At 36.4% G+C, this 23,475-nt stretch overlaps 2 protein-coding genes across 2 annotated transcripts; one reads left to right on the top strand and one right to left on the bottom strand.

The window, feature by feature from the left end:
- Nucleotides 1-63: 63 nt before the first annotated feature.
- On the top strand, nt 64-12,607 carry ccdc180 (coiled-coil domain containing 180). The gene is made up of 37 exons (XM_016501027.1): nt 64-302; nt 447-577; nt 656-735; nt 1,493-1,602; nt 1,749-1,877; nt 1,985-2,095; nt 2,176-2,271; nt 2,356-2,519; nt 2,740-2,859; nt 2,949-3,028; nt 3,512-3,600; nt 3,687-3,806; nt 3,893-4,066; nt 4,205-4,320; nt 4,468-4,594; nt 4,676-4,718; nt 4,806-4,930; nt 5,001-5,188; nt 5,504-5,679; nt 6,467-6,647; nt 6,740-6,886; nt 7,005-7,149; nt 7,300-7,416; nt 7,494-7,592; nt 7,675-7,761; nt 7,849-8,036; nt 8,253-8,317; nt 8,449-8,557; nt 8,799-8,879; nt 8,966-9,035; nt 9,129-9,273; nt 9,807-9,967; nt 10,199-10,336; nt 10,420-10,531; nt 11,082-11,184; nt 11,297-11,438; nt 12,108-12,607. The coding sequence occupies exons 1-37, from the start codon at nt 243-245 to the stop codon at nt 12,240-12,242; spliced, it is 4,464 nt and encodes a 1,487-aa protein (XP_016356513.1). The 5' UTR covers nt 64-242; the 3' UTR covers nt 12,243-12,607.
- Nucleotides 12,608-12,796: 189 nt separating this feature from the next.
- Nucleotides 12,797-22,418, bottom strand: pomt1 (protein-O-mannosyltransferase 1). The gene is made up of 20 exons (XM_016501055.1): nt 22,155-22,418; nt 21,889-22,016; nt 21,664-21,770; nt 21,524-21,574; nt 19,307-19,453; nt 19,107-19,212; nt 18,881-18,940; nt 18,617-18,710; nt 18,380-18,535; nt 17,076-17,206; nt 16,885-16,980; nt 16,028-16,120; nt 15,728-15,824; nt 15,548-15,640; nt 14,782-14,902; nt 14,609-14,706; nt 14,412-14,525; nt 14,190-14,316; nt 13,804-13,981; nt 12,797-13,245 (listed from the first exon to the last, which is right to left on the bottom strand). The coding sequence occupies exons 2-20, from the start codon at nt 22,005-22,007 to the stop codon at nt 13,071-13,073; spliced, it is 2,163 nt and encodes a 720-aa protein (XP_016356541.1). The 5' UTR covers nt 22,008-22,016; nt 22,155-22,418; the 3' UTR covers nt 12,797-13,070.
- Between the last annotated feature and the right edge of the window lie 1,057 nt (nt 22,419-23,475).

Raw genomic sequence — 23,475 nt, 5'->3', positions numbered from 1 at the left:
GTTGGTTGGACTTTTTTACTCCGACGGCGTCACCTGTGTGGCTGCCATAGCAACAAGAAAACGCTGAGTGAAGGCCCGAGTGAACGCTTCCATGAGTTAAGAACACCGTAATTTGTATTTGCATAATACGCAGATAATTGTGTTGAAAACTCTTATAATGGACCAGCCGTACTATAACTTCGCACTGATTTCGATATAGTTTTATTTTGACTGAAAAATAAGCATATTATTCCTTAGCTACAATGGCAGACACCCGTGTGCTTCCCAGTGGTAAAGTTTACCGGCAGATGTTTGACGCTCAGGTAATATTATTCATAGTATCTGAACGATAAATGTGCGTGTTTACATATTGTTGATGTTTGTAATATTGCGGATAATTTTGGATGCAAAATCCTGGCCTGAAGGCAGCTGTGGGCGTATGTTGATGTCGATGTGTTCGTGGTCAGGTTCAGCTGTCTCTGGCTCTCTTTGACTCGCGGAGGAAGCGCGTCGAGGATGAGGGCGACTGTCTGCTCAGTGGAGACGCGGCGGACTCCGCATCACAGCAGCTCAATGGGACGTTCAACATCACCACACGGTAAGATGCTGCTGCTGTTGCTGCTCAAGATACGAATTTAAAGACATGAATACTAATTAAAAGTGCCCTGTTTGATAGGAACACACTTTACTCTGGTGGAAAAAGAAATGAGGACGAGGATGATAGTGAGGAGGTTTGGGGTCTTCCAGACACTGTTGGTGAGAACTTAGTGATAACTGTTTGCAACATAGAGTCTTTTCCTTTTTTTTTCTTTTCTTTTCTTTTCTTTTCTTCTCTTCATGGCATTTTTGTTACAGTGTAATCACACCAATAAGTACTGAGTAATAATAATGAACAGCATGTACTTACTATATAGGTTATAGGTTATAGGATTAGGGTTAGTTGCTTGTAATTATGCATAATTTACTCTTAGTAATAGTGCATGAAACATGTTGTGTAACAAGGACACCATAAAATAAAGTGTTACCTGTACATCCAAACATAGGAATAGGAGACAATAAATGTTTGTAATACGTGTTCTCTTTTTGTAATGCAAGATATCTTAAAATGTTTTTGAATGAAGTCTCTTATGCGCACCAAGGCTGCATTTATTTGTTCAAAAAACAGTAATATTGTAAAATACTATTAACAAAGCTGAATTTTCAGCAGCCATTACTCCAGTCTTCAGCATCACATAAATCGTTCTAATATGAATCGTTCTAATTTCCTAGGCCAACAACAGACTAACACATCTTAATATCAATTAGAAAACAGTTGTTGCTGCTTAATATTTTTGTTGAAACCACAATAGTTTTTTTTTTGTTGTTAATTTTCAGTCAAAGAAACTATATAAGACATAGAAACTCATAATAAGGCATGTTTGCCAAATTTATTTTCAATAATAATTAATATATTGTATAATATAAAATTGACAATGAAAAAAATCAATCTATTGTGATTCTGTTTTGTCTGGAGTTCCAGAGAAAAAAAACTCAGACATCATTGATCGTCTTGCGGAGAAAAGGCGAAGGGATCACAACAAAGCTGTTTGTCAGTTGCAGACAGAACTCTCCAGCATCAGTGTGGTACACACATCTATATATGTAGTGTCAAAATGTGTTTATTCTTATGTAGAGTCCAGTTAATCTATTGTCCATCTACAGTTTAATCACTATGGCATGCTAATTATATCTCTCAAAGGTGCCTTATATCGTGATATTTCTGCATCTAGGGTTTTGAACCATTATTCAGACAGACAGGAAAGGATATCCTTCTCAGATTGTCAGAGCATAATGACAATATTGAAAACCTTATGCAAAAGATTGAAAACATCTCTGATTTGACAGCACACAGCTATCAGGTGAGGACCAAATGTCGTATACAATACTTGCAATTTGTCAAATTCAGTATTTGTAAGTAAATGAGTTTTGGATCACTCAAGTGTTATTCATCCTTTGTCTTATAAAGGACATGCATGACATCTGGAACAAAGTCTGCTATGAATCTTCCTTGAAAAGAAAGTGGATTAAAGAGCTAGATGAGATATATGCCAACTATGAATCTGAGAGAAAAGCTATGGTATGTGGTCTATATTATGTAAAGCATATGTTCCCAGAGTCAGTAGAGTAGTACACTGCCTATTTGCCCCTCTTTCCTAGATTTCAGCATTATTGAGAAAGTCCACCACAAAACTGGAGAAAATCAGTTATTTGATGCCATGTGATGTCCACAGACTGATTGACAGTGAAGCAATGGTAGTTTATTCCACATGACAAATACGTATTTGTAAGTTTTCAGTAGTTTTTTTTTCTTTCGTCAAGAATCCATGTTTTCCACAGATGATAAACCAAGCTCTGCTAGCAAATCGACGTGCTTTGGCCAAACTGTGCTTGAATTTGATGGAGAAACATTTGCAGATGGACATTTTCCAAAGGCTGAGATGGGAGGAAAAGCTCCAAGATTGGAAACAAATAAAACTTAATGACACAGTTACCTGGTTCAGGTAGGTCTGATGTTAAAAAATTGTGAAAATTCCCTTGACAGAAAAATAATGCCATATTGTTTACCAACAAAGTGCATGATCTGTCTGATGAAAATAGTTGGCAATTGGAGTTTTGCTGGTTACGATAGTTAAGAATCCTACCAGGGCCATCTGAATATCGTACAGGGAAATGATATTATCTCAAATACAACATATACCCATATTTATGTTCTTCCTGCAGAGACGTTATGAACAGCCCTCACATTCAGAGCCCTAAAAACATTCAAGATACTCTGAGCACTTTGAAGTCAGATCAGAAAACACAGAGAGATAAACGCATCCAAACGCTGGAGATGATTAGGTGAGAAATTAAACACTGATTTCTAGTCTTGCACTCCATTTCCTCAGTGAATGTTAGTTAACATGTTACATTTTCTGCCCCATATCAAGAGACATGAAGCCTCCAAGAATCTCAAAGTCATCAGTTGCAGAGTGGTATTCAGCACTGTCTGTCATCAATGAGCAAATAGGTCAGATAATGTGGTTCTCATTACAGTAATCCAGCATTATAAAATGGTAATATGTGACCCTGGACCACAAAACCAGTCTTAAGTCGCTGGGGGATATTTGTAGCAATAGCCAAAAATACATTGTATGTATGCCAAAAATCATTAGGATATTAAGTAAAGATCATGTTCCATGAGGATATTTTGTAAATTTCCTACTGTAAATATATTAAAACTTAATTTTTGATTAGTAATATGCATTGCTAAGAACTTCATTTGGACAACTTTAAAGGCCATTTTCTCAATATTTAGATTTTCTTGCACCCTCAGATTCCAAATTTTCAAATAGTTGTATCTCGGCCAGATATTGTCCTATCCTAACAAACCATAAAACCATCATTTCAAAAAATTGACCCTTATGACTGGTTTTGTGGTCCAGGCTCACATATGTGCTCTTCGTCACTTTGCGCACTTTAAAAATGTCCTCACTATGTTTAATTTCTTCAGATTGTATTCACGTTGCCACAATGGAAAAACTTCATAAAAACTTCGAGAACAACTGGCAAGTATGTTTGGCAGAGGTTGATCTCTTTAAGGTGAGAAATAACTTGTGCTTTCTCATTGGTCTTGATTCTCAAAGCACTACAGAAATGCAACAATATTCTCAACTCTTTACACACAGACAGAGGTGTCCACATATGGATTCACCTCAGATGAAATACAGAATATTGTTAACGTGGAGATACTACCTCTCATTGGCCAGCGCCAATCACAAACTGAGGTCTATTTAGAAAAACTTGATGTAAGTTTTGTTTCCTCAATGCTTTAAATGAAATCTCTCCACTTCTGGACTATCATGTTATATTGTGTACTTTAACATTTTTACAGAAAGCTTTTGAGTGTTTAGCCAAAACTGCAGCTTATGACAGTAAGTGCCTGTTCAAGTTTATGTGTGGGGCAGCTCGGCTGTGGGAAAACCACTGTGCAGGCATGTTGAACAGAGAACAGCAGCTACAAAGTTCACTGGAGTCCCTCAGTCAAGTCCACAAACTAGAGAACCAGGCAAGATTTTGTTAACTGTTTTATGCATTTCTCATAAGTAATGCTTGTAATATTCATCTTTTTTGCAGTATTTTGTAACATTTCACACCTTGACATGTTTGAACATGGATATAAGCTGTCAAATGTCTCACACTAAAGAGGAAAGAGGCCCAGCTGGATATGATGTTGGACAAACTCAGGCAGGAAAGCTCAGAAGAAGCTCTGAAAGCCTCTTTAAAGAAGACACTAAACTATTTGGAAGAGGTTAAGAATGGGTAACACACATTGAGATTTCTTTGAGGTTTTTTTTGTTGTTTGTTCATTAAGATATCTGAACTTCACTATAAAAAGAAAAAAAAAAATCAACAAAATAACGAAAACCTAGACATTTTTGTAAATCCTTTTCCTGTATTTTTCTTAAGGTACATGAACATTTATAAAGAGGAAGTTGAAACTGTGGAGTCCTACCCGTCGTTAGTCTTGCAGGAATTACAAGCATACAGTCATTCTGTCAGCCAATTGTTTAATGTCAAAGAGATTTATGGTCAGGTACATATTCAACCAGAACAATGCTGTTTTCTGTTTGTTTAAAGACAAACATTGTTAAAATAACTTTATTTTTCATTACAGGACTCAAAGGATTTTTGCCAACTTTATCCCTCTCTTAAACTTGGTGAGTTGAAAACTAACATCGAGGAACTGTATTATTCTGTTGCCTCTGAACCACCCATTTATCATGTTTATTTTGGTGTTTACTCAGGTCAAAGGATGACAAATATTAAAAATGAAAGATTAGAGGCAGAATTTGAGGTGAAACACAGAGGCTCACAAAATCCACATTTCAACAATCAAGGAAGCTCAACATTCAGCTCGTCCAGTGCAATGGTATTGACACATACAACTTACCCCTTTTATTTTGTGTCTACTTAAATATTTCATTTCCTCTTTTTTGTAGGATGACCAAGATTGTAAGGCTTTAGAATTTTCAGTCTCTCAAACCAAAGAGACTCTCACTACTGCAAAAGGAAATGTGTACAACTGCCATGGGTTTCACACTACCCACGATGAGGAACAGGAGACAGACCTTAAGGAAACCGAGCTGGTTTTCTACCCAAAGGCTCTCATTGTTGAATTGCTAAAAGAGTAAGTGTACAGTAGAAATGATAGAATGGAATAATGCTTTGTTTGATCATAGTGATGTCTGTCTTGTGTTCTTTCACTGATTTGTTCAAAAACAATATAGGCTACTTACAATCAACAAAATGAAAGCCAGAAGCTAGAGTGTTTGAATCTGAAATGAAAATTGTGCAATAAAAAAAAAATCCATGTTCTCTTTTATATCATTTACTACTTCTTGCAGTTCTTTCAGTTTATATTCTTTTTTTTTATTTATTTTTTTTTGTGGGTAACAAAGAACGAAATTAATATTGAAAAACTTGTTTTGTTGTTCCATCATAGTGTAAGACAAACATTTTTCAGCCATCTGGAAGAGAGGTTTCATATTACTCTAACCAACACTATCACTGTTGTGGAAGCCAATAAAGAGAAACTGAAAACTGAGCTGGATCTTCGCCTACAGCTCCACCAACCTCGTGCTGCAAGAATAGAGATGGACATTCACTATGTCAGAGCAGGTTTGTCCCCTCATCACATCCAAAGCCATTTTGGCTTTTACTTATTTGGAGTAGTGTAACAGCCCATGTAAAAAACAAGCATGCTTTAGCATACATATAAAAAAAGACTACTAATTACAGGAATGATATATTTATATAATAATATAACTGAATGTAATGTTTTCAGACATAAAATATTTTTTGTCATGCTTAAGTTGGATTTTCTTGGTACATTTCTATTTTTTTTTCCCCCTTTGAAATACAAAGTGTTCTGTTGAATTTACTCGTAAGCATTTATGGTAAACCAAAATGTCATTTAATTTCTATTGAAACTTGTATGTCATGTGTTTAAATATATTTGTTATTACGCATTTGTAATGATGAAGTTGCAATTAAGTACAGTCAAAATATATTTAGTTTAAACTGAATATTGAATAACACACTATAGTTCAAATTAAAATCAAGTGTGCTTTACTATGTTTGTAAACACATAAAAATAAGTATACTTCTCTAAATCATGACAAAAGATTAAAATATGATTTAAAACACTTTAAAGTAAAGTAAAACCTTTAAATTGCATTATGACAAAGTGAACGTAAAAAGTGTACATAAGTGTTTTAAGAAAGTGTACTCCCCTTAAGTGGCCTTTTATTTAAATAATATAAGTAATTTTTTTTTTAATATACCTTTAATATTTGAAGTACACTACAAGTGCACATTCAGTACAGTTAAGCGTACTTCTTTTTAACAAGAGAGAAGTAAAATGTTGCAATCTGACATTTCATAACTCTGTTTATTACTTGGCCAGCTGAACTAGTGCTACATCGAGGACGCATGGATCGACACTGCAAGGGTATACTGAACGTCCTAGAAGACTGCCGGACAGAAGTACAGGAGTTACAGATCCATCAAAATAAACTGACGAAAGACTTTCTAATGCAAATCTACAATAGAGAGAAAGATTTTACCTTTGCAACCAGTTCCGAAAAGTAAATGAATGAAAATAAACAATGTATAGTGGTAATTATGTGTACCGTTTATATCACAATCTCATACTTATTCTGGCCATTTTTATTCACAGGATAAATAAACTTCGTACCTCGCTTCAAACCAACCTGAACAAGCACATCAGTATCATCCAGACTTTACAAAGAGACAGAAGACAGAAGACAGAGTTCAGATTGGAGGCCCTTAGGGACTCAAACGTTCAGATAATGAGATCTTTCAAGTATGTCATTGACATTCTCTGTATGAGTAATTATAAAAACAAATATAGTTTACATTTTACACAAAAGTAAAAATATAACATTTGAATATATTATTAATCATTGATGTATTTTCACAAGATTGTTTTCTGAGGGTGGGAATTTTACACCCCAAGAAATTGAAGTCTTTCATTCACATCTGGAAAAAATGGACAAGCGCATTGATTCTGCAGAGTGGGCCATAATTCAGGACATGGAAGAAAGAGAAACAAAGTGTCTGGAGCAGGTAGAGACAATCAGCTTGTAACACTCCAAAGAGAAAGGAAAACTTGAAATCGCATCATATGACCCCTTTAAATAATTATTATTAAAGAATCACACATTGAAGAATTATTAATTGGACAGGAAGTAACAGTGAGAATCCATTTTTCCTCAGGCCAAGGATATACTCAGGAGGTTTGAGGAAAAATTCAGTTTTCTTGCTATCGATCTGAAGTTTCTTGAAAAAATGCAACAAATTTTTACAAATACACGGGTCCAGATCAGAGGAGAGGTATCATTTATTCTTCTTTCATATCCTTCCCTCTGTCTGCTGTTCATAATATGTTGAATTTGTATTTGTCTGCTCAGGCTTTTAAGAGTAACATGCAGAAAAAGGCGATTGACAGCATGCTGAGTAATTTAAAGGAAATGAATGCTGACTATGACCAACCCAGGTCCAATAAGAAGGTAAATGCCCTAATACATTATTAGATTCACATTTATGACATTATAATACTGGTCTACAGAAAACTGTATTGTTGTATTGTAGATTGTAACCATAGTGGAGATAAGCAGTTTAACAACTTCTTTGATGGAGGAACTAAAGAAGAGGTGTCAGTACCTTGACTGCTTCTTGGTATGGCATTACACATTCTGATGCTATAGGCATATTGAAATGTAATCCCTATAGAAATGGATGATAATAGTTTGATATATTTTATAGGATGCCTCTATGGCTGTTCCCCGACCACAGACTCCACTTCAGGGGGCTTTTGCAGTTGCAGCTCGCCCTAGGTCCCGTATACAGGAAAAAACAGGCAGTCCAGATGGAGACGGCCTGCTCCATCCTAGCCGCATCGGAGTGTCCTTCCTGGATGATGCGGCGGTGGGGGTTATCAAAGGCCTGCTCAAGTTAGTGTTCACCAACATTGTTGACATAAGTGACTCAATTCCACTGAAGTGATTCAATTTTTAATTCAGTTCATTTGTGTCATTAGTTCTGTTGTGGGCAACTATTTGTAATGCTCTCAAACAGGAACACGTGACGTCTAGGTAAAATGAAAACTAAAAAAATGAGGAAATAAACTACTTCTCATGACATACATAATGTCTGTTTCCTGCTAACAGGGTAGGCAAAGCACAAGACCTCAAGGAGGCAAACTTTGACCCAATAGAAAGACGCTCTTCAGCAGGTTGGATTGTTTATGTGTCCTCATCATTTACAGTAATACGGTTGTTGTGGTGTTATTAGTTTGCCTTTTTACACTCATCTGTGCCTAGTTTTTGTGGTTTCTTTGAAATATTGTAAATTCTTCGCCTTCAGCAAGGTTAAACTCCCCTCTTGGATCAGATTGGAGGTCAGGAAAGAGCCCCAGTCAGTCTGGAATAGAGACTCTGCGCAGAAAGTCAGTGGAGTCAATGACCACCCAAAGGTTTGACATTTCAAATATGACAAGAGAGAAAGAAATGTAGGAAATACCATTAGAGAAGTGGCTGTGTCTCTCCTCTGGTGGTAATGTAGTAATATAGTATTCTATATTATTCTATGTGTAATCTGAGCACATAGAAAACTGTTGAGCTGTAATAGATAGCATAATTTTCATTTAGTGATCATATAAAATGGACATTTATGATACAAAATGTTTTATAATTTCTTTGAAACATTTCTGTCAGTTTAAGGAGATTCTCCAAACCCAACCGCTTTGATAAGAAGTTCCTTATTTTTGGCTCAAAACCTGAAGAGCAGCAGGACAGGTCAGTGCATTTGCTGGCTGTTATTTTATAACTTTTTTTTTTGTCATGTTAATTTAACGTTCTCTGAATATTTTTGCATTTCTCAGTGTTCCATTTAAAGCCTCGATCACCAGTATTCTGTGGAAAGCCAATGATATTCTCCTCTTGGTGGCAGAGGTACTATGAAAAAATGTTAAGAAAGTCAATCTGTTTTATGCAAATAAGGTGTTAAAGCAATTGATTTTGGACTGAGCTATGTGTCACCATCAGGAGTTCTATAAGAAGAAAGAGCGCCGCTCTATCACTCGGCCTGAGCAACTGCAGGAGACATTTGATCAGTGTGCAGAGGAGATACACAAAAGACTTCTTATCTACCAGAGCCAGTCACATGATTACCACAACAGCTGTCTACAAGGTTAACCCATGAGATATTGTCCAAAATGTTACTTACAAAAATAGGCAAAAGAAGTTGACCAGTTACAACGCAATATGCATTTATTATCAGTTTGATGACACTATTCACTTGTTAAGTCTGACGTCAAAGGTCACTGTTTCTGCCATAATTTACTCACCCTCAAGTTGATCCAAACCTGTATGATTATTTTTTCTTCTGCTGAACACAAAAGAAGATATTCTGAAAAATGTGGGTAACCAAACAGTTTCTGGACCCCATTGACATCCATAGTATTTTTGTCATATTATGAATGTCAGTGGGGACCAGCAACTGTTCTTCAAAATATCTTCTTTTTTGTTCAACAGAAGAAAAATACTCATACAGGTTTGGAAAAGATAATGACGGACAGGTAAAATACAACGTTTTGAAATATCAGTACCATAGGATGCCTTGCAACCCTGTAATAATAACAGTAACAGAGATCTGATTACAAGACAAAACAATGGGCATTTCTAATTTTTATGACAATATGTGATACTTTTCACTCTGTGTAGAATTTCAGCTGCAGTTGAAGACCATTGAAGAGATTCTGTGCAGCGTACCAGAGAAGCTGTTTTCTAAGCTAAGAGAACAATACCTTGAGGAGCTGACGCAAAACATGACAGATATTCAACACCAGTTTCAACTAGCTCAGCAGCAGAGTGAACAAAAGAGGGTATGTGAACAAATGCAGAACAATGGTGAGAGCAGAGGAAATTATTCTATCATCCTGTCCTATCGAGTTCCTCCCATATAGTCACTCTGAGGAAGAAGGCTTTAAACTGTCACAGTGAAAGAGTACTATTATCTACTTCAGATATTTGCAAAGTATCGCACACATGAACCTGTAGCTATTCATAAAGAATAGATCACCAGGTTTGTCCTATTTTGTGGCCTGCTTTCATAGAGGGAGCACAGTGGTCAGTTGAGTGTGCGTCTGAGCCATCCGGCCTGTGAGACAGAACTGAAGCAACTGGTGCTGGCTGAGGAGGAGAGACAGACAAAGCAGAGACAAGCCATCCAGAATACCAGACAGGACGTTCAGGTTACAGACTTGGTGCTTTAACTCAAGAAATTTCTGTTTTAAAAATCACAAAAGTTCAACTTGGTCTTCTTGTTTCTGCACAGGCCTGTGCGCTCAAAAATGCAGAAGAATTTGTCACTGCTCTTGCCAGGTTGGCAGAGACCTTACTCTTCCAATTCGATAACCTCATAACCATTCATGAGGTTCAAGTGGGATGTAAGTTTATGAATGGATGGAAATGTAGATGTGCCACAGCAAAGGTTTGATATGGTTACGATCAGTGTTGGTGTTGTCGCATTATAAGCAATATGAATATAATTATAGGCAATAGGTTATCAGATTTTTTTTATGCAAGTGTTTGCTGAAAAAAAGTAGTAGTAGTAGTATATGTTGAACATATATGCACAATTTTATTGCATTGTTTTTCCGTGTGAATAGGTCTTTCAGGCATGTTATCAGCTAAGGACAAAAAAAGAAGGAACCTGTATTTCCCTATGCAATATGGCTATAAAATAATAATAATCATAAAGCTTTTATTTTGACGGGAAACTGCAATGAGACTTCTCTTTTGTTGACAGATTTATAAATGTGGGAAAAAACTTTTTAAAAACCATACTTTCCATAAAAAGTAATAATGAAACTGGTTATTTTCATTACGAGTAACACAATAGTGCAACACGTTACTTACAAAGACAATGTTCTGCAACACTCCTTACAATAATCATTAATTTAATGACTCAAACGTGAATGTCCTTTGGAAAAGCAGATGCTGAACAAAAGAAAGCGAATATTACTACACTCATCCGCCAAACACAAACTGGCCTTCTGCTGGAAGACAAGAGCAGTACTCTGATGCAGAAAGGCAGCAGGTGTGGAAATATTGTACTCAAAATAGATGTCTTTCAAACACCATTTCTTTCAATTTTATATGGGACATTAATTATGAATGTTAAATGCTGAATTGCATGTGTTGTTTTGTAGGACATGGTCAGGCATTTGTTATTTTGGATCCACTGATGGCAGCTCATTTCATAAACAATCTCAGGAAACAGCCACCATCACAACTGCTAAAACCACACTAGGGCATCTTAAGGCCATTGAGGAGCGAGACGCAGTGCATGAGGTAAGTTCATTTCAGATGAGTTGGATATATCATTTGTTTTTGTATAAATGTGCCTGATAAGAGCATGAAATAGTCTTTTGTGCACTTTTGTGCTTAGTACAATAGGATCAACATACAACAGCTGTAAATGAGCTTTATGTACTAGCCTTTACAACAGTATCTAACTATATTGGAGCTGTAAAGTGCCTACAGATCAAATGAGGCTGTGACAGATGCTAGTTCATCCATTCAGAGGCCTGACATATCATGCATTAGTAATTTGCAAGGTGTAGCCTTTTTTGTTTTCATTTTGGATTGCACCTAAAGACCTGCAGGTTGAATTTTAAAGGCATAGTTCATCCAAGAATAAAAATTGTCATCATTTACTCACCCTCAAGTTGTTCCAAACCTGTATGAATGTCTTTACTCTGTTGAACACAAAAGAAGTTATTTTGAAGAATGTTGGTGACCAAACAGTTGACAGTAGCCACTGACTTCCATAGTATTTTTTTTTTCCATACTATGGGAGTCAATGGCTACCATAAACTGTAAAAAGAAAGGAACTCATACAGGTTTGGAACAACTTGAGTAAATGATGACAATTTTCATTTTTGGATGAACTAAAGAATACGAACATACGTAAATATATTTTTTAGTGTTCTTCTTGTGCAACTGTTAATCTTCCCTCAGCACTATGGGCAGAGGGTTCAGGAGGAGCTGTTCAAAGCCCAGCGAGAGTGTGACGCTCAGGAAAGACAGCTGCAGCTGTGGAATGACCACTGGCAGAGTCAGCTAAAAACCCTCGCTTCACTCAACTCTGAATGACCGTGAGACATTTATGAACACTGACAATATAAGCCGAGGCATTAAACACCCTCAAAGAGAAGGGACACTACACTACACTACATGGACTTGTCTTTCAACTGTGCTAACTCAACATTTACACGCTAATCTGTTCCATGTTGTTGGATTCATGCAAGGATTAAAATAATGGCTGCTATGAATAGGCTAATACAAAGTTTGATGATATAAAAATGTTTATTCCATATTTTCAAGTTTAATTGGTTAGTGTTGTGCAAGGATTAAATAAAAGCAAATTCTAATAAATGCAACCCATCTTATTAGTTTTACAAGTCCCTAAAACAATACAATAAAATTGCCATACAAACAGAATAATATGTGACCCTGGACCACAAGTGTCTTAAGTGTCAATTTTTCGAAATTGAGATGTATACATCATCCGAAAGCTGCCTAAATGAGCTTTCCATTGATGTATGGTTTGTTAGGATAGGACAATATTTAGCAGAGATACAACTATTTGAAAATCTGGAATCTGAGGGTGCAAAAAATCGAAATACTGAGAAAATCGCCTTTATCCCCAAGCGACTTAAGACTGGTTTTGTGGTCCAGGGTCACATATGTAAACATAAGAGCATGATAAATTAAGCACTAAATAGTGCTTTACAGTCCATTTGGTTTAGAGTTTTGAGATTGAGCAGCATGAGTTCTCATTAAAGAGTATTTCACATTTTTAAATTTGGGTACTCTAGACCCTAGAAACCGTATTTCACACTACCAGCTGCCTTGGCTTTAGATTTCACATCATCATGAACTTACTGAAGCTCCCATTCTTAAAGAAAAAAAAAATGGATTTCAGCGTTTTCTTAGGAGAATATCCCAACTCTCTCTCCAGCGCAGTGCAGCAAGCTCGTCTGACGATAATGCTGGCTGGCCGTAGGTCAGAGGACTCAGGTTGTGGTAGGACACGTATACTGAACAAAGGACTGCCAGAATAACACCACCAAATGCTTTCCTTTGAGCTGGGGATCTGAGAAACCGAATGACATACAGATACGAGCATAGACATGTGATTTACACTGGAGTGACACAATGATAAAGATACAGGTTTCATTCACATACACCATGATTCAAAAGTCTCGAGTTAGTAACATTTTTTTAAACAAATCAATACTTGTTTTCAGCAAAGATGCATTAAATTAACCAAAAAATATTCATAATGTCATATAAGATTTCTATTTTAAATAAATGCTTTATAAACTTATAAATAAATGTTTTTTAACTTTCTATTTATCAAAGAATCCTGGAAAAAAAATGTATCATTGTTTGCTCAAAAATATTAAGCAGTACAACTGTGCTCAACAATGATAAGAAATGTTTCTTGAGCAGCAAATCAGCATATTAGAATGATTTCTGAAGGATCGTGTGACTGGAGTAATGACTGCTGAACAGTATATTCAAATACAAAACAGTTATTGTAAATTGTAATAATATTTCACATTATTACTGTTTGCACTGTTTTTATGATTGGTGAGCATAAGACACGTCTTTCTAAAACATTAAAAATCTTAGAAATTAGAACTCTTACCTCAATACATGGATGTACAGGTGCTCTATGACTATAGGTATCTGCAAGATCTTAAAGGTGAGTGCTGGAAGATAGTGATACAGAAACAGAGTCTTCTCCATTAGGAAGAACGGCAGGTAATTCACTGCCCAGCCTCCAAAACAAATTACACCAGCCAAAACCAGCTGTTCCCAAGAGTCTAAGAGAGAAGAAAAAGTGGGAAAAGAAGAGTTTATTAAAGGTGATGGTGAAGCAAACATCTCTATTATTATTGCTCACAGTTAATGTCAGAGAATAAACTCTATCCCCAATATTGAACTTTGTGCAACGTCTCCCTCACTGTCTGTGCAACAGACATGAATGATACAATCAGATCAAATCATATGGCAGTACTTCCAAGCACAAACCTTGAGGAATGTCTTCAACTTTCCTCCGTCGTCTTGGTAAGTAGGTTAGAATCATAAGACAGTAAACAACCAGTGAAAGGTTTGCAATGGTCCAATTAACAATATTCCCAATCAGCTGAATTTGTGCCTGTATTAAACATAGAACAGATTAGATTAGCCTCATATTCATTCTCTCAAACACAAAGAAATAAAAGAAAAACCAACAGAATGATGTTGACATACGTTACTTGAAGGATGAAGCCAGTATGCAATGTTGGTGTCCATTGTGATCCATTCAAGAGGTGATGAACTATATTTGTGCTCAGACTCTTCATTCTTTACTGTCAGCATCTTCCACTGTTACTCAAACATACAACACCAGCTCTAAATGGCTTTTCTGATGATTGACATCAGGACCATTATTCATATTTAATATTCACCTGCAGCTCAAGAAATTTGGCCATAAAAGTGAGGTTTCTCTTGATGTCGCTGTGTGTAGGTGATTTCAACTCCAACTCCCTTTCCTTCTGTTCCTGACCTGTATAGATGTGAGTTTAATCAAGGAAGAACACAAAAGCAATATGAAAACATATACAGATGTTAATTCTCATACTTCTGCCATAGCGATGCTCCTCTACGTTCCACATGCTGTTCTGCTGGTAGCTTTTATAAATCTTATCCCCAACCACCTCCAGCTGTTTGAAACCCCACTCGGGCAAAGATGCTCCACTGAGCTGCAGAACATTACAGAACAGTTATAAATAACACTTTTAAAGAGATAATCCGCCCATCACCCTCATTTTGTTCTAAAGCTATATGACTTTCTTTCTTCTGTGGAACATAAAAGGAGATGTTTCAGGAAATGTCTGAGGGTTTTTTGCAGTAGCCCCTCACTGCAGAACACAAGATCCAGGGGACGTGGTTGGAGCCACATCTAGGGGGTGGAGATGGGTGGGTTTAGGGATCGGGGTGGAGACGGGTAGGTTTAGGGGTGGAGACGGGTAGGTTTAGGGGTGGAGATGGGTGGGTTTAGGGATCAGGGGGTGGAGACGGGTAGGTTTAGGTATATGTAATGTGGGAGGAGTTGGATCTGGATCTTGTGTTCTGCAGTGAGAACCATCTCATTTTCTGGGCTCCAATGTTGTTTGGTGCCCAGCATTTTTCAAAACAACATCTTTTAGGTTCCATGGTTGACAAAGTCACACAGGTCTGGGAACAACATGAGGGTGAACATGAGTCACTATTGATACAATACAACAATCACTATTGATATACCTGTACACACACACACTCACACACACACATATACATCACATTTTTTTCTGGAAACTTTTATTATTACGCCTTTTTTTCTGTACAGACTGTACTAATATACAAACCTTTAAAACAGCTGAGGTGTTCACATGGACTAGTCGCACCTCTGATAAAATTGTCTTCCAGATCTCTCTATCAGACTCCCTGTTCACTATGTCCTATAGTGCAATGAAAATAATGTATCATAAAACAAATTTCGAGTAAATGTGAACATGTATTATAGACTTATGGGTCTCAGATCTTACCACTCTCCATAGATTCTGAGCTGGCATAGATACATTAAAGTCTATGTAGCCAGACACTTCCTGTGAGTGAGGACTCATGGGGGCTGCAACATCATGTCTTGAAAACAAAGCATATCCAGGTTGTTGCTACTACTATCTTAAACAGTTTACCAAAAAAATATTATAAACATTATTATTATTAATTGATAATAAAATATCAAAATAATTTGACAAAATGTATTTTAATTGATATTGATGTAAATAAAAACAATTTAAAATAAAATGTAACTTTAACAAATCTAATGATGGTGGAATTATTACGTGTTCAGGTAGCGAGAGGTCATTCCATGCAGAAGCTGAATAATATCTCCATGCCTGACAGGTCTGGGTGGGCTGCTGACCACGAGACTGTGCCTGGGGTTTAAAATTACAATTCATGTAAAATATTTAGCTGCAGCCCATGGGTCATATGAAATTCACTAAATTATTTTTAGTAATGCTATATTTATTAAAGGAGTAGTTCACCCAAAAATTTTAATTAGCTGAAAATTTACTCAACCTCAGGGCCATCCAAAATGTAGTTGAGTTTGTTTCTTCTTGGGAACAGATCTGGAGAAATTTAGCATCACATCACGTGATCCTCTGTAGTGAATGGGTGCCATCAGAATGACAGTCCAAACAGCTGATAAAACATAATTTTTAAGAAATTCAAGCGACTCCAATCCATCAATGCAAAAAGCTGCCTCTTTGTAATAAATTCATCAAACACTTTGTAACTTAACCATTGCTTCTGGCTAAAATAACGAAAAAGTCAAGATTCAATCAATATGCCAGTGGATTTTGATGAGCGAGGACAACAGGGGATGGACTTTTTCACTAGAGGAAGCATTATTATGGATTATGGATTGTTACTTCGGCCAGATGCGACAGTTTAAAGTTAAAATAAACAAATACGCAGCTTTTCACTTCAAAAGATGTTAATTGATGAACTGGGGTCGTATGGATTGCTTGTGGATTATTGTATTGTTTTCATCAACTGCTGAACTCGGATTACGGCGGCACCCATTCACTTCTAAATTTCTCAGACTCATCTACATCTTGGATGCCCTGAGAGTCAGTGAATGTTCAGCAATTTATTTATTTTTTTTGGGGTGAACTATTCTTTTAAATCAACGTACTGCCCAGGGTCTTTAATAATCCACCAGTTGTTGACATCTTTAAAAGGATAGCAGGTCACCTGCTGCTGGTGGGAGCTACCACGGCCATTTTCATACCTTTAAGCATAGATAATTAGCAAAGATCAGCATGAAGATGTAGTCGTTTAGGATTATGTCACCTTGAACCTACGGCTTTGTGACTGATGGCTCACCTGACTGGATAGTTAGCCTTGTGGGAGTGAAGCCAACATGGAACAGGTTTACTGGACACGGTGCGGAGAGTGACCTGTGAGCCGAATGCAACATCCAAGGGCTGTCCCTGAGTGATCCGCGCTAAACCGCCCTTTATAGGAGAAATGGGAGAAATAAAGGAGATGTTGACCACTCAGATAGGTTACACCGTGGGAAGTCGTGGCCTAACTGAGGTGCCCTTGAGCAAGGCACCGAACCCCCAAATGCTCCCCGGGCGCCGCAGCAAAATAAATGGCTGCCCATTGCTCCGGGTGTGTGTTCACGGTGTGTGTGTGTTCACTGCTGTGTGTGTGCAATTTGGATGGGATAAATGCAGAGCACTAATTCCTAGTAGGGGTCACCAAAAAAAAAATATAAACCTGTTTCCACATAAATATTAAGCAGCACAGCTGTTTTCAGTATTGATGATAAGAAATGTTTAAAGTGCCCCTATTATGGATTTTTGAAAATTACCTTTCATGCAGTGTAACACAGCTCTAAGTGAATGAAAACATCCTGCAAAGTTTTAAATCTGAAAGTGTATAAAGTTATTGTCTCTCAAAAGAAAGAGTCGACTCTGAATCATTGAAACGAGTCGTTTTTAAAACGAATCCCAAGCCGTTTCATGTTGACATCAACATGAAACATTAGCATATTGCCCGCCCACTTGTTAGTCTCTTCGCTGTTGGTCTGAATGAAAAAGCAGATTCATTCTTTGCCACTAGGTGCTGCTTTTGGAGCAGTAAAATAGCTGTTTACCCGGTAGCGGCTGTACACAAAGCAGCACTGAGCTGCTTTATCAGGTATTACAGGCAAGATGACAAGAAAATGAGACTTGTGAATCGTTGAGCGAATCGTTTGAGAGTCGTTGAGCAAATAAGGTAAAAATAAATGCATATTATAAGACAATGAAAGTGTTTTTTGACCTTGCATGCACGTCAACCTGTTGTTGGGGAGTCCCAAAAACAAAATATGAACCTTTCATTACCCATAATAGGGGCACTTTAAAGATTTCTGAAAGATCATGTGACAGTGGAGTAATGGCTGCTGAAAATTCAGCTTTGGCATCACAGGAATAAATGACAATTTTAAATATATTAAAATAAAAAACAGCTTTAAATTTTAAATAAATAAAATTTGAATAAAAAACAGTTTAAAATGTAATATTTCACAATATTGCTGTTTTACTGTGCTTTGATCAAATAAATGCTGTCTTGGTGGGCATTAAACATAAGAGACTCTCACCAACCACAAACTTTTGTACTTTCAAGAAACTGATCTGTACCTCTAGACTTGCTTGAAAAGCACTGCTCATCATCTGGTCATGTGGTCCACTGCGATACAGCAGCGTAAGATGGATGTAGAAAAATCCAAGGTACATGATGACAGGTAACACCACAAGAGCCAGGAAGCGAACCAAAATCTGCACCACTACTTTGCCCTTTTCACACAGATCACAAAATCATAATGTGCAAAATCATAGTGCTGTAAAACCCAACAATGTTTGATAACTAAAACTCACATGGCTTAAGGTTCGATCTCCAATAACATGCCAGGTGTGTACAGCTGCCAGGCCTAGCAGTAAAAAGTATGTGAACATACCCATGTACTTTACCCTGAAAAACAAGCCAAAAAAAGAAACCCCACCCAACCATTTGGCACTACTTATATTTCATTTGCAGAGCACGTTAAACTAGATTTTTGCACTTTCTGAAGAAAACGTGAGTGGCGCTTCACAAAAGTAAAAAATCATGTTCAAAAAAACATTTTTTATGACCGTACATACCCAATTCCACATGCACAACTGACCCCACAGGTCACGAGCCAAAACCACCTAAAAGATGAACTGAAAGAAGAGAAAGCGCATGACACATTACCATGAAATTGGGCCAAATAGCATTACAGTCACAGAAGGCTGACAAGACAATCCATTTACTTTTTTATCCAAAGCGACTTACAAATGAGGACAATCCAGATCTGAGACTGACAAAACAGATATCAACTATTCTTACTTGTGTGCTTTGTAAAAGCAGAGGTAAGACAGTACAGCTAACAGCAGGAAAAAGATTAGAACAGACTCCAGCAGCATAAAGCGTGATTGCACAATCAAGGAGTTTTCTGTAAAAATGAAACAAAACTATTTAACCTACAGTAACAGGCAGGAAAAACCATCATTAGGCAATGACTTGAAAATTATATGCTAAGCACTTACCCATGAGGAGGAGCACACAGGCCCCCAGTGCTGAGGAATGGGAATATCCAAGCTGCACCACCAGAAGATAAGCAAGAGGTATACAAAAAGAGCCAGCAAGGGCCGGTATTACCCGAAGGCTCCAAACGGGAACATTACTGGTGTATTCTACAATAGACCCAAAATCAGTAAGAATAATGCAATTACTAATGCCTGTGCTATGTAAAACAAAAGGAAAGTTGAAATGTTGTCTTGACAAAGCCTTGCCTGAACATTCACAACAGTTTTTAAGGTATATAAGACTTAGTGTGTCATGTAGCTTGATGCAATGTAAACATTGCTAGGTGGTTGCTGGGACATTGCAAATCAGTCATTTCTGGTTCTGATCACTTATAGAAAATACTGCATTAGTCAGAACAGCCTAAAAGACTGTGCCATACTAGTTTTCATTTGCTCTAGTGGCCCTCAACCTGTTTTTCAGCATACAGTAAATACTAGAGGAATATCTTATCAATATGTGGGGTGTTAAACAATGGGGTGTCTTCAAGGTCTAGAACAGGGATTCGCCATTTACTGTGCGATCTCAATAGTGTGTGTGTAAAAAGTGTGAAAATATAAATGCAAAATTAAAGTCAAATGTTTCACTGTTCATCTCATATTAAAGGTAAAATTAAAATCCAATGTATATGGCAATGTGCATCAATGATGATTATATTGACTTTGAAATGTTCACATCATAGCAAAGTATGTAGTCAAATGTTTCACTGTTCATCTCATATTTGAAGAAAAAGTCAAATTCAAAGTATATGACTTTGTGCATCAATAATGATTATTTTAATGGCTTTGAAATGAAAGCATCATAGCAAAGTATGTAAATACATTAATATAGTACTAGATGCATGGTATTGGACCAGACTTAAAATGCAACACTATATCTAACAGGGGGTCCGTGTTCTGACTCTCTATCTACCAAGTCGCACTAAAATAGTTTAACATACTGCAACTCCTCTAGCGCTTGTGCGGTCCTCATTTGGGAGTCACACTCACGCGGTCAACCTGAAATGTAACTTTTTTTCTTCAGTAAAATCAATCTAATATAATTTTGTTCAATAATATCTTTTCTTTTGTATTTTGAGAGAATTGTATGGTACTAATTAATATTTATGCAATTATGATTAATTTTTCCCATTGAAAATAGTACAAACATTTTTTTACAATTATTTTTCAATCAATGCAGTATTTCAGATTAAAATAGAGACTAGGCCTTTAAAATCCAATTTTTGAAGGCAGAATATGCACCTCCTGGTGAGAGCAAAAAAAGAAAAACCTGTAATTTCATGATGTAACCACTAGATTCCTGTATAGGACTCCATAGAGAGGCTTGTGAACTCCCTAGTTGTTTTTATACATACTTGTTTACTTTTATTAGGTTGTGGATTTAAATGTATATTAAGGCATTCTCAAGGACTACTTTTTGTCAAGGTTTATATTTTTTGTTGTTTTAAATGTTGATTTGAAATGTAGGTTTTTGCATTATTGCAACAATAATGTAACAAAAATGAACAGGAACGCTTTATCAGAGCTTAATCCTTCTGGGTCTGATCCGATTTTAACCTCTTATTTCAGTCTTTTGACTCATTTTGGCTACATGGTTATAGCCATACCAATTCGTTTGAGTGTGTATAATTCTGTATGTGCGTGACTGTGAGTGTGTGTAAGTGAGTGTGTGTGAGTGGATGTATCTGTTTTACACTCTTGATGTTTTAGAGTGTAACCCCTTCCTTGCTGATTTTGCACTCTAGGTGTTTTAGAGTTTCACCCCTTCATTGCTGTGCATTGTGGGGGATTTGTAGATTGTACACACAAAAATGTTCTGTATTTTCGATTTTTTTTTTTCCCATTAATTTCCTATGGTCGGTCATTTCTGAACGAAGACCATGAGTGTGACTAATTTTTTACGACCAAATAGCGTTTTTTCGAATCATGCCCTCAATTTTTTAATTTTTTTTTATGTTCACATACCAAGTGCCATAAAAGTCACCAAGTTTCGTACCATTCTGGTGAAGCTTTGATTTTTTAAAATTCAAAATGTAAAATTCTCCGGTCAGAAGTGACCGAAGACCGCACAAGGTCTAGAAGAAGTTAGAATTGGCTTAGAGACAGTAAAAACTGGAAGGTCTGTACATGAAGCGTTATTTGGTTTTGTCAGCTCAACATAAACCTGTATGAGATGATCACCTGCTCCAATCCTGTTCCAAACAAAGTTGCCATCAAATCCTCCTAAATACGCTGCAAAGATAAATAATATGCATTAGTGAATATACATAAAGTGGCTTACTTCATGAATATAATTTATAAAGTATCAAATATCTTCTCACCTCCTAAAGCTAGTATCATGTGGCCAAAAGGTGGACCACTCTCATCAATGAAAAACACTTGCTTCATGTACAGAGACAGGAACTGTCCGTAATAAACTTCATCAAACCTGTAGCAGTATGCAAACATGATATATACATATGTGCATTTCTTTTAATCCACAAAATTAAAAGAATGAAAATAACTTAAAAAAAAAAAAAAGAAAAGACAATTAAACGAAGACTTACACAACAGCTTTAGGAAGGTGAATGCCATACAGTCTGGTCACGAGCGCTGAAACGGTCACTGCCACCAGCAGCAGATTGATCTCCACTGTAACACTGATGGGCAGTTTCACACACTGCATGTTGTCTGACTACATCCATTCATTATGGTAAAACATACCGTTATTACTATATACATATACATTTATTTGCATATACAAACACACAGGATCCGGCATGGAAAATGCATTTGCATATTATGTAAATACATGTAGGCCTAGTTTATTTACCTTGATTCAGTTAGATTTAGTTGTGAATTTCTCAAGAGTTTCGCAATCATTGGTCAACACTGCTGCTTTCGTGACTACATGTGCTGTGTCTTTCCGCAAAATGTAATGAATACCGACCTTCGCTAAACCTTGACTTTATTAAAAATGTATACAGCTGTGTCTCTGGCATAAGCGACAGCTTTAGTCTTCACCTTAAAAACACTTAAATTTAAAAATGTAAATAAACCGACGGTATGTAGTATGTGCTCTAGTGTTTCCGGGCAGTATTGCCCACATTTCAAAATAAAAGTCCTGCATTCCTGCACTTAGAAGATGAATCCCTTGTATGACACGAAAAAGTATTTGGGCACGTAAACCAAATACTAAAAATATCAAGTGGCATTTATTTGAAAGAAAAATAACACAAACAAAAGGCAAATCGTAAAAATAATTAAATAGGGTATCTATTATAGAAATAATTTTGCAACATGAGATAAACTGTCCAGATTAAGTACAAAAATGGAGAACTGACTTTATACATCCACTAAAAATTAATGTGATCAAAGTAATTTAAAATGTTAAAAAATAATTGAAAAATGAAGAAGAATTAGAATAATGGTCTTGCATCATTTGTTTGATGTAACTTTTATTATTATGTATGCATTTTAGTTATACACTTATTATGTGAGCTACTTTGCTATGTGTGAGGGTTGTGAGAGAAAAAATGAAAATAAATCAAACAAATACTGTAAGTGTATGAAACAACTGACACATCCATTGATCCATTCTTTTTCCAAATCACTTGTTTTATGTGCTGTAGGGTCATGGGGTTGCTGAAGCCTATCCCAACATACAACTGACACAAATAAGTTCAAATAACCTTGATAATTCATGACTTTATTTAAACATATAAGAAAAAGCAACTGACAAATCACCGTTCAGGGAAATATTTTAACAGGACAATCACAGAGGTCAAAGAAAGAAAGTAATTCTTTTTGCATTTCAACATTGATGAAATGTGAAGCTACCTGAACTGCTCTGCTAACAGAATGGAGTGTAAAATAAACAACAAACCCATATCATTATACATTCACAAACATTTGCTACTTAAAAGATATTACAATAATGCTAAAAAGGTTGCAGTTACAAAATACATTGCTGTGAGATTCAAAGGAGACTTAATACAATTCAAAGAAAGAACTGTCTTGGCAATAAAAACAAGGGCAGTTGTGGCAGATACTCTATCATTTGGGAAAATTAAATCACAAAACGTGTCACAAATTCACATTTGAAAGGTACATGGTATGTAACAGAAGCACTTACACTCTTAAAAATAAAGGTG

Source organism: Sinocyclocheilus anshuiensis, unplaced genomic scaffold, assembly GCF_001515605.1.
Source record: "Sinocyclocheilus anshuiensis isolate Anshui unplaced genomic scaffold, SAMN03320099.WGS_v1.1 scaffold278, whole genome shotgun sequence".
Taxonomy (NCBI): domain Eukaryota; kingdom Metazoa; phylum Chordata; class Actinopteri; order Cypriniformes; family Cyprinidae; genus Sinocyclocheilus; species Sinocyclocheilus anshuiensis.
Note: the sequence above shows the minus strand (reverse complement) of the source record. Positions and strands in the feature narration are given on the sequence as shown.

Excerpts from the sequence above, each read along its gene's own strand:
- ccdc180 (XM_016501027.1), top strand. The coding sequence starts at position 243 with ATGGCAGACACCCGTGTGCTTCCCAGTGGTAAAGTTTACCGGCAGATG. Across the intron at positions 2,860-2,948 it reads CAAACGCTGGAGATGATTAG|AGACATGAAGCCTCCAAGAA; the intron begins GTGAGAAATTAA and ends CCCCATATCAAG. Across the intron at positions 5,680-6,466 it reads CATTCACTATGTCAGAGCAG|CTGAACTAGTGCTACATCGA; the intron begins GTTTGTCCCCTC and ends TTACTTGGCCAG.
- pomt1 (XM_016501055.1), bottom strand. The coding sequence starts at position 22,007 with ATGCAGTGTGTGAAACTGCCCATCAGTGTTACAGTGGAGATCAATCTG. Across the intron at positions 18,941-19,106 it reads TGCTTTTACAAAGCACACAA|TTCATCTTTTAGGTGGTTTT; the intron begins GTAAGAATAGTT and ends CTCTTCTTTCAG. Across the intron at positions 13,982-14,189 it reads AGTTGAAGACATTCCTCAAG|ACTCTTGGGAACAGCTGGTT; the intron begins GTTTGTGCTTGG and ends CTTCTCTCTTAG.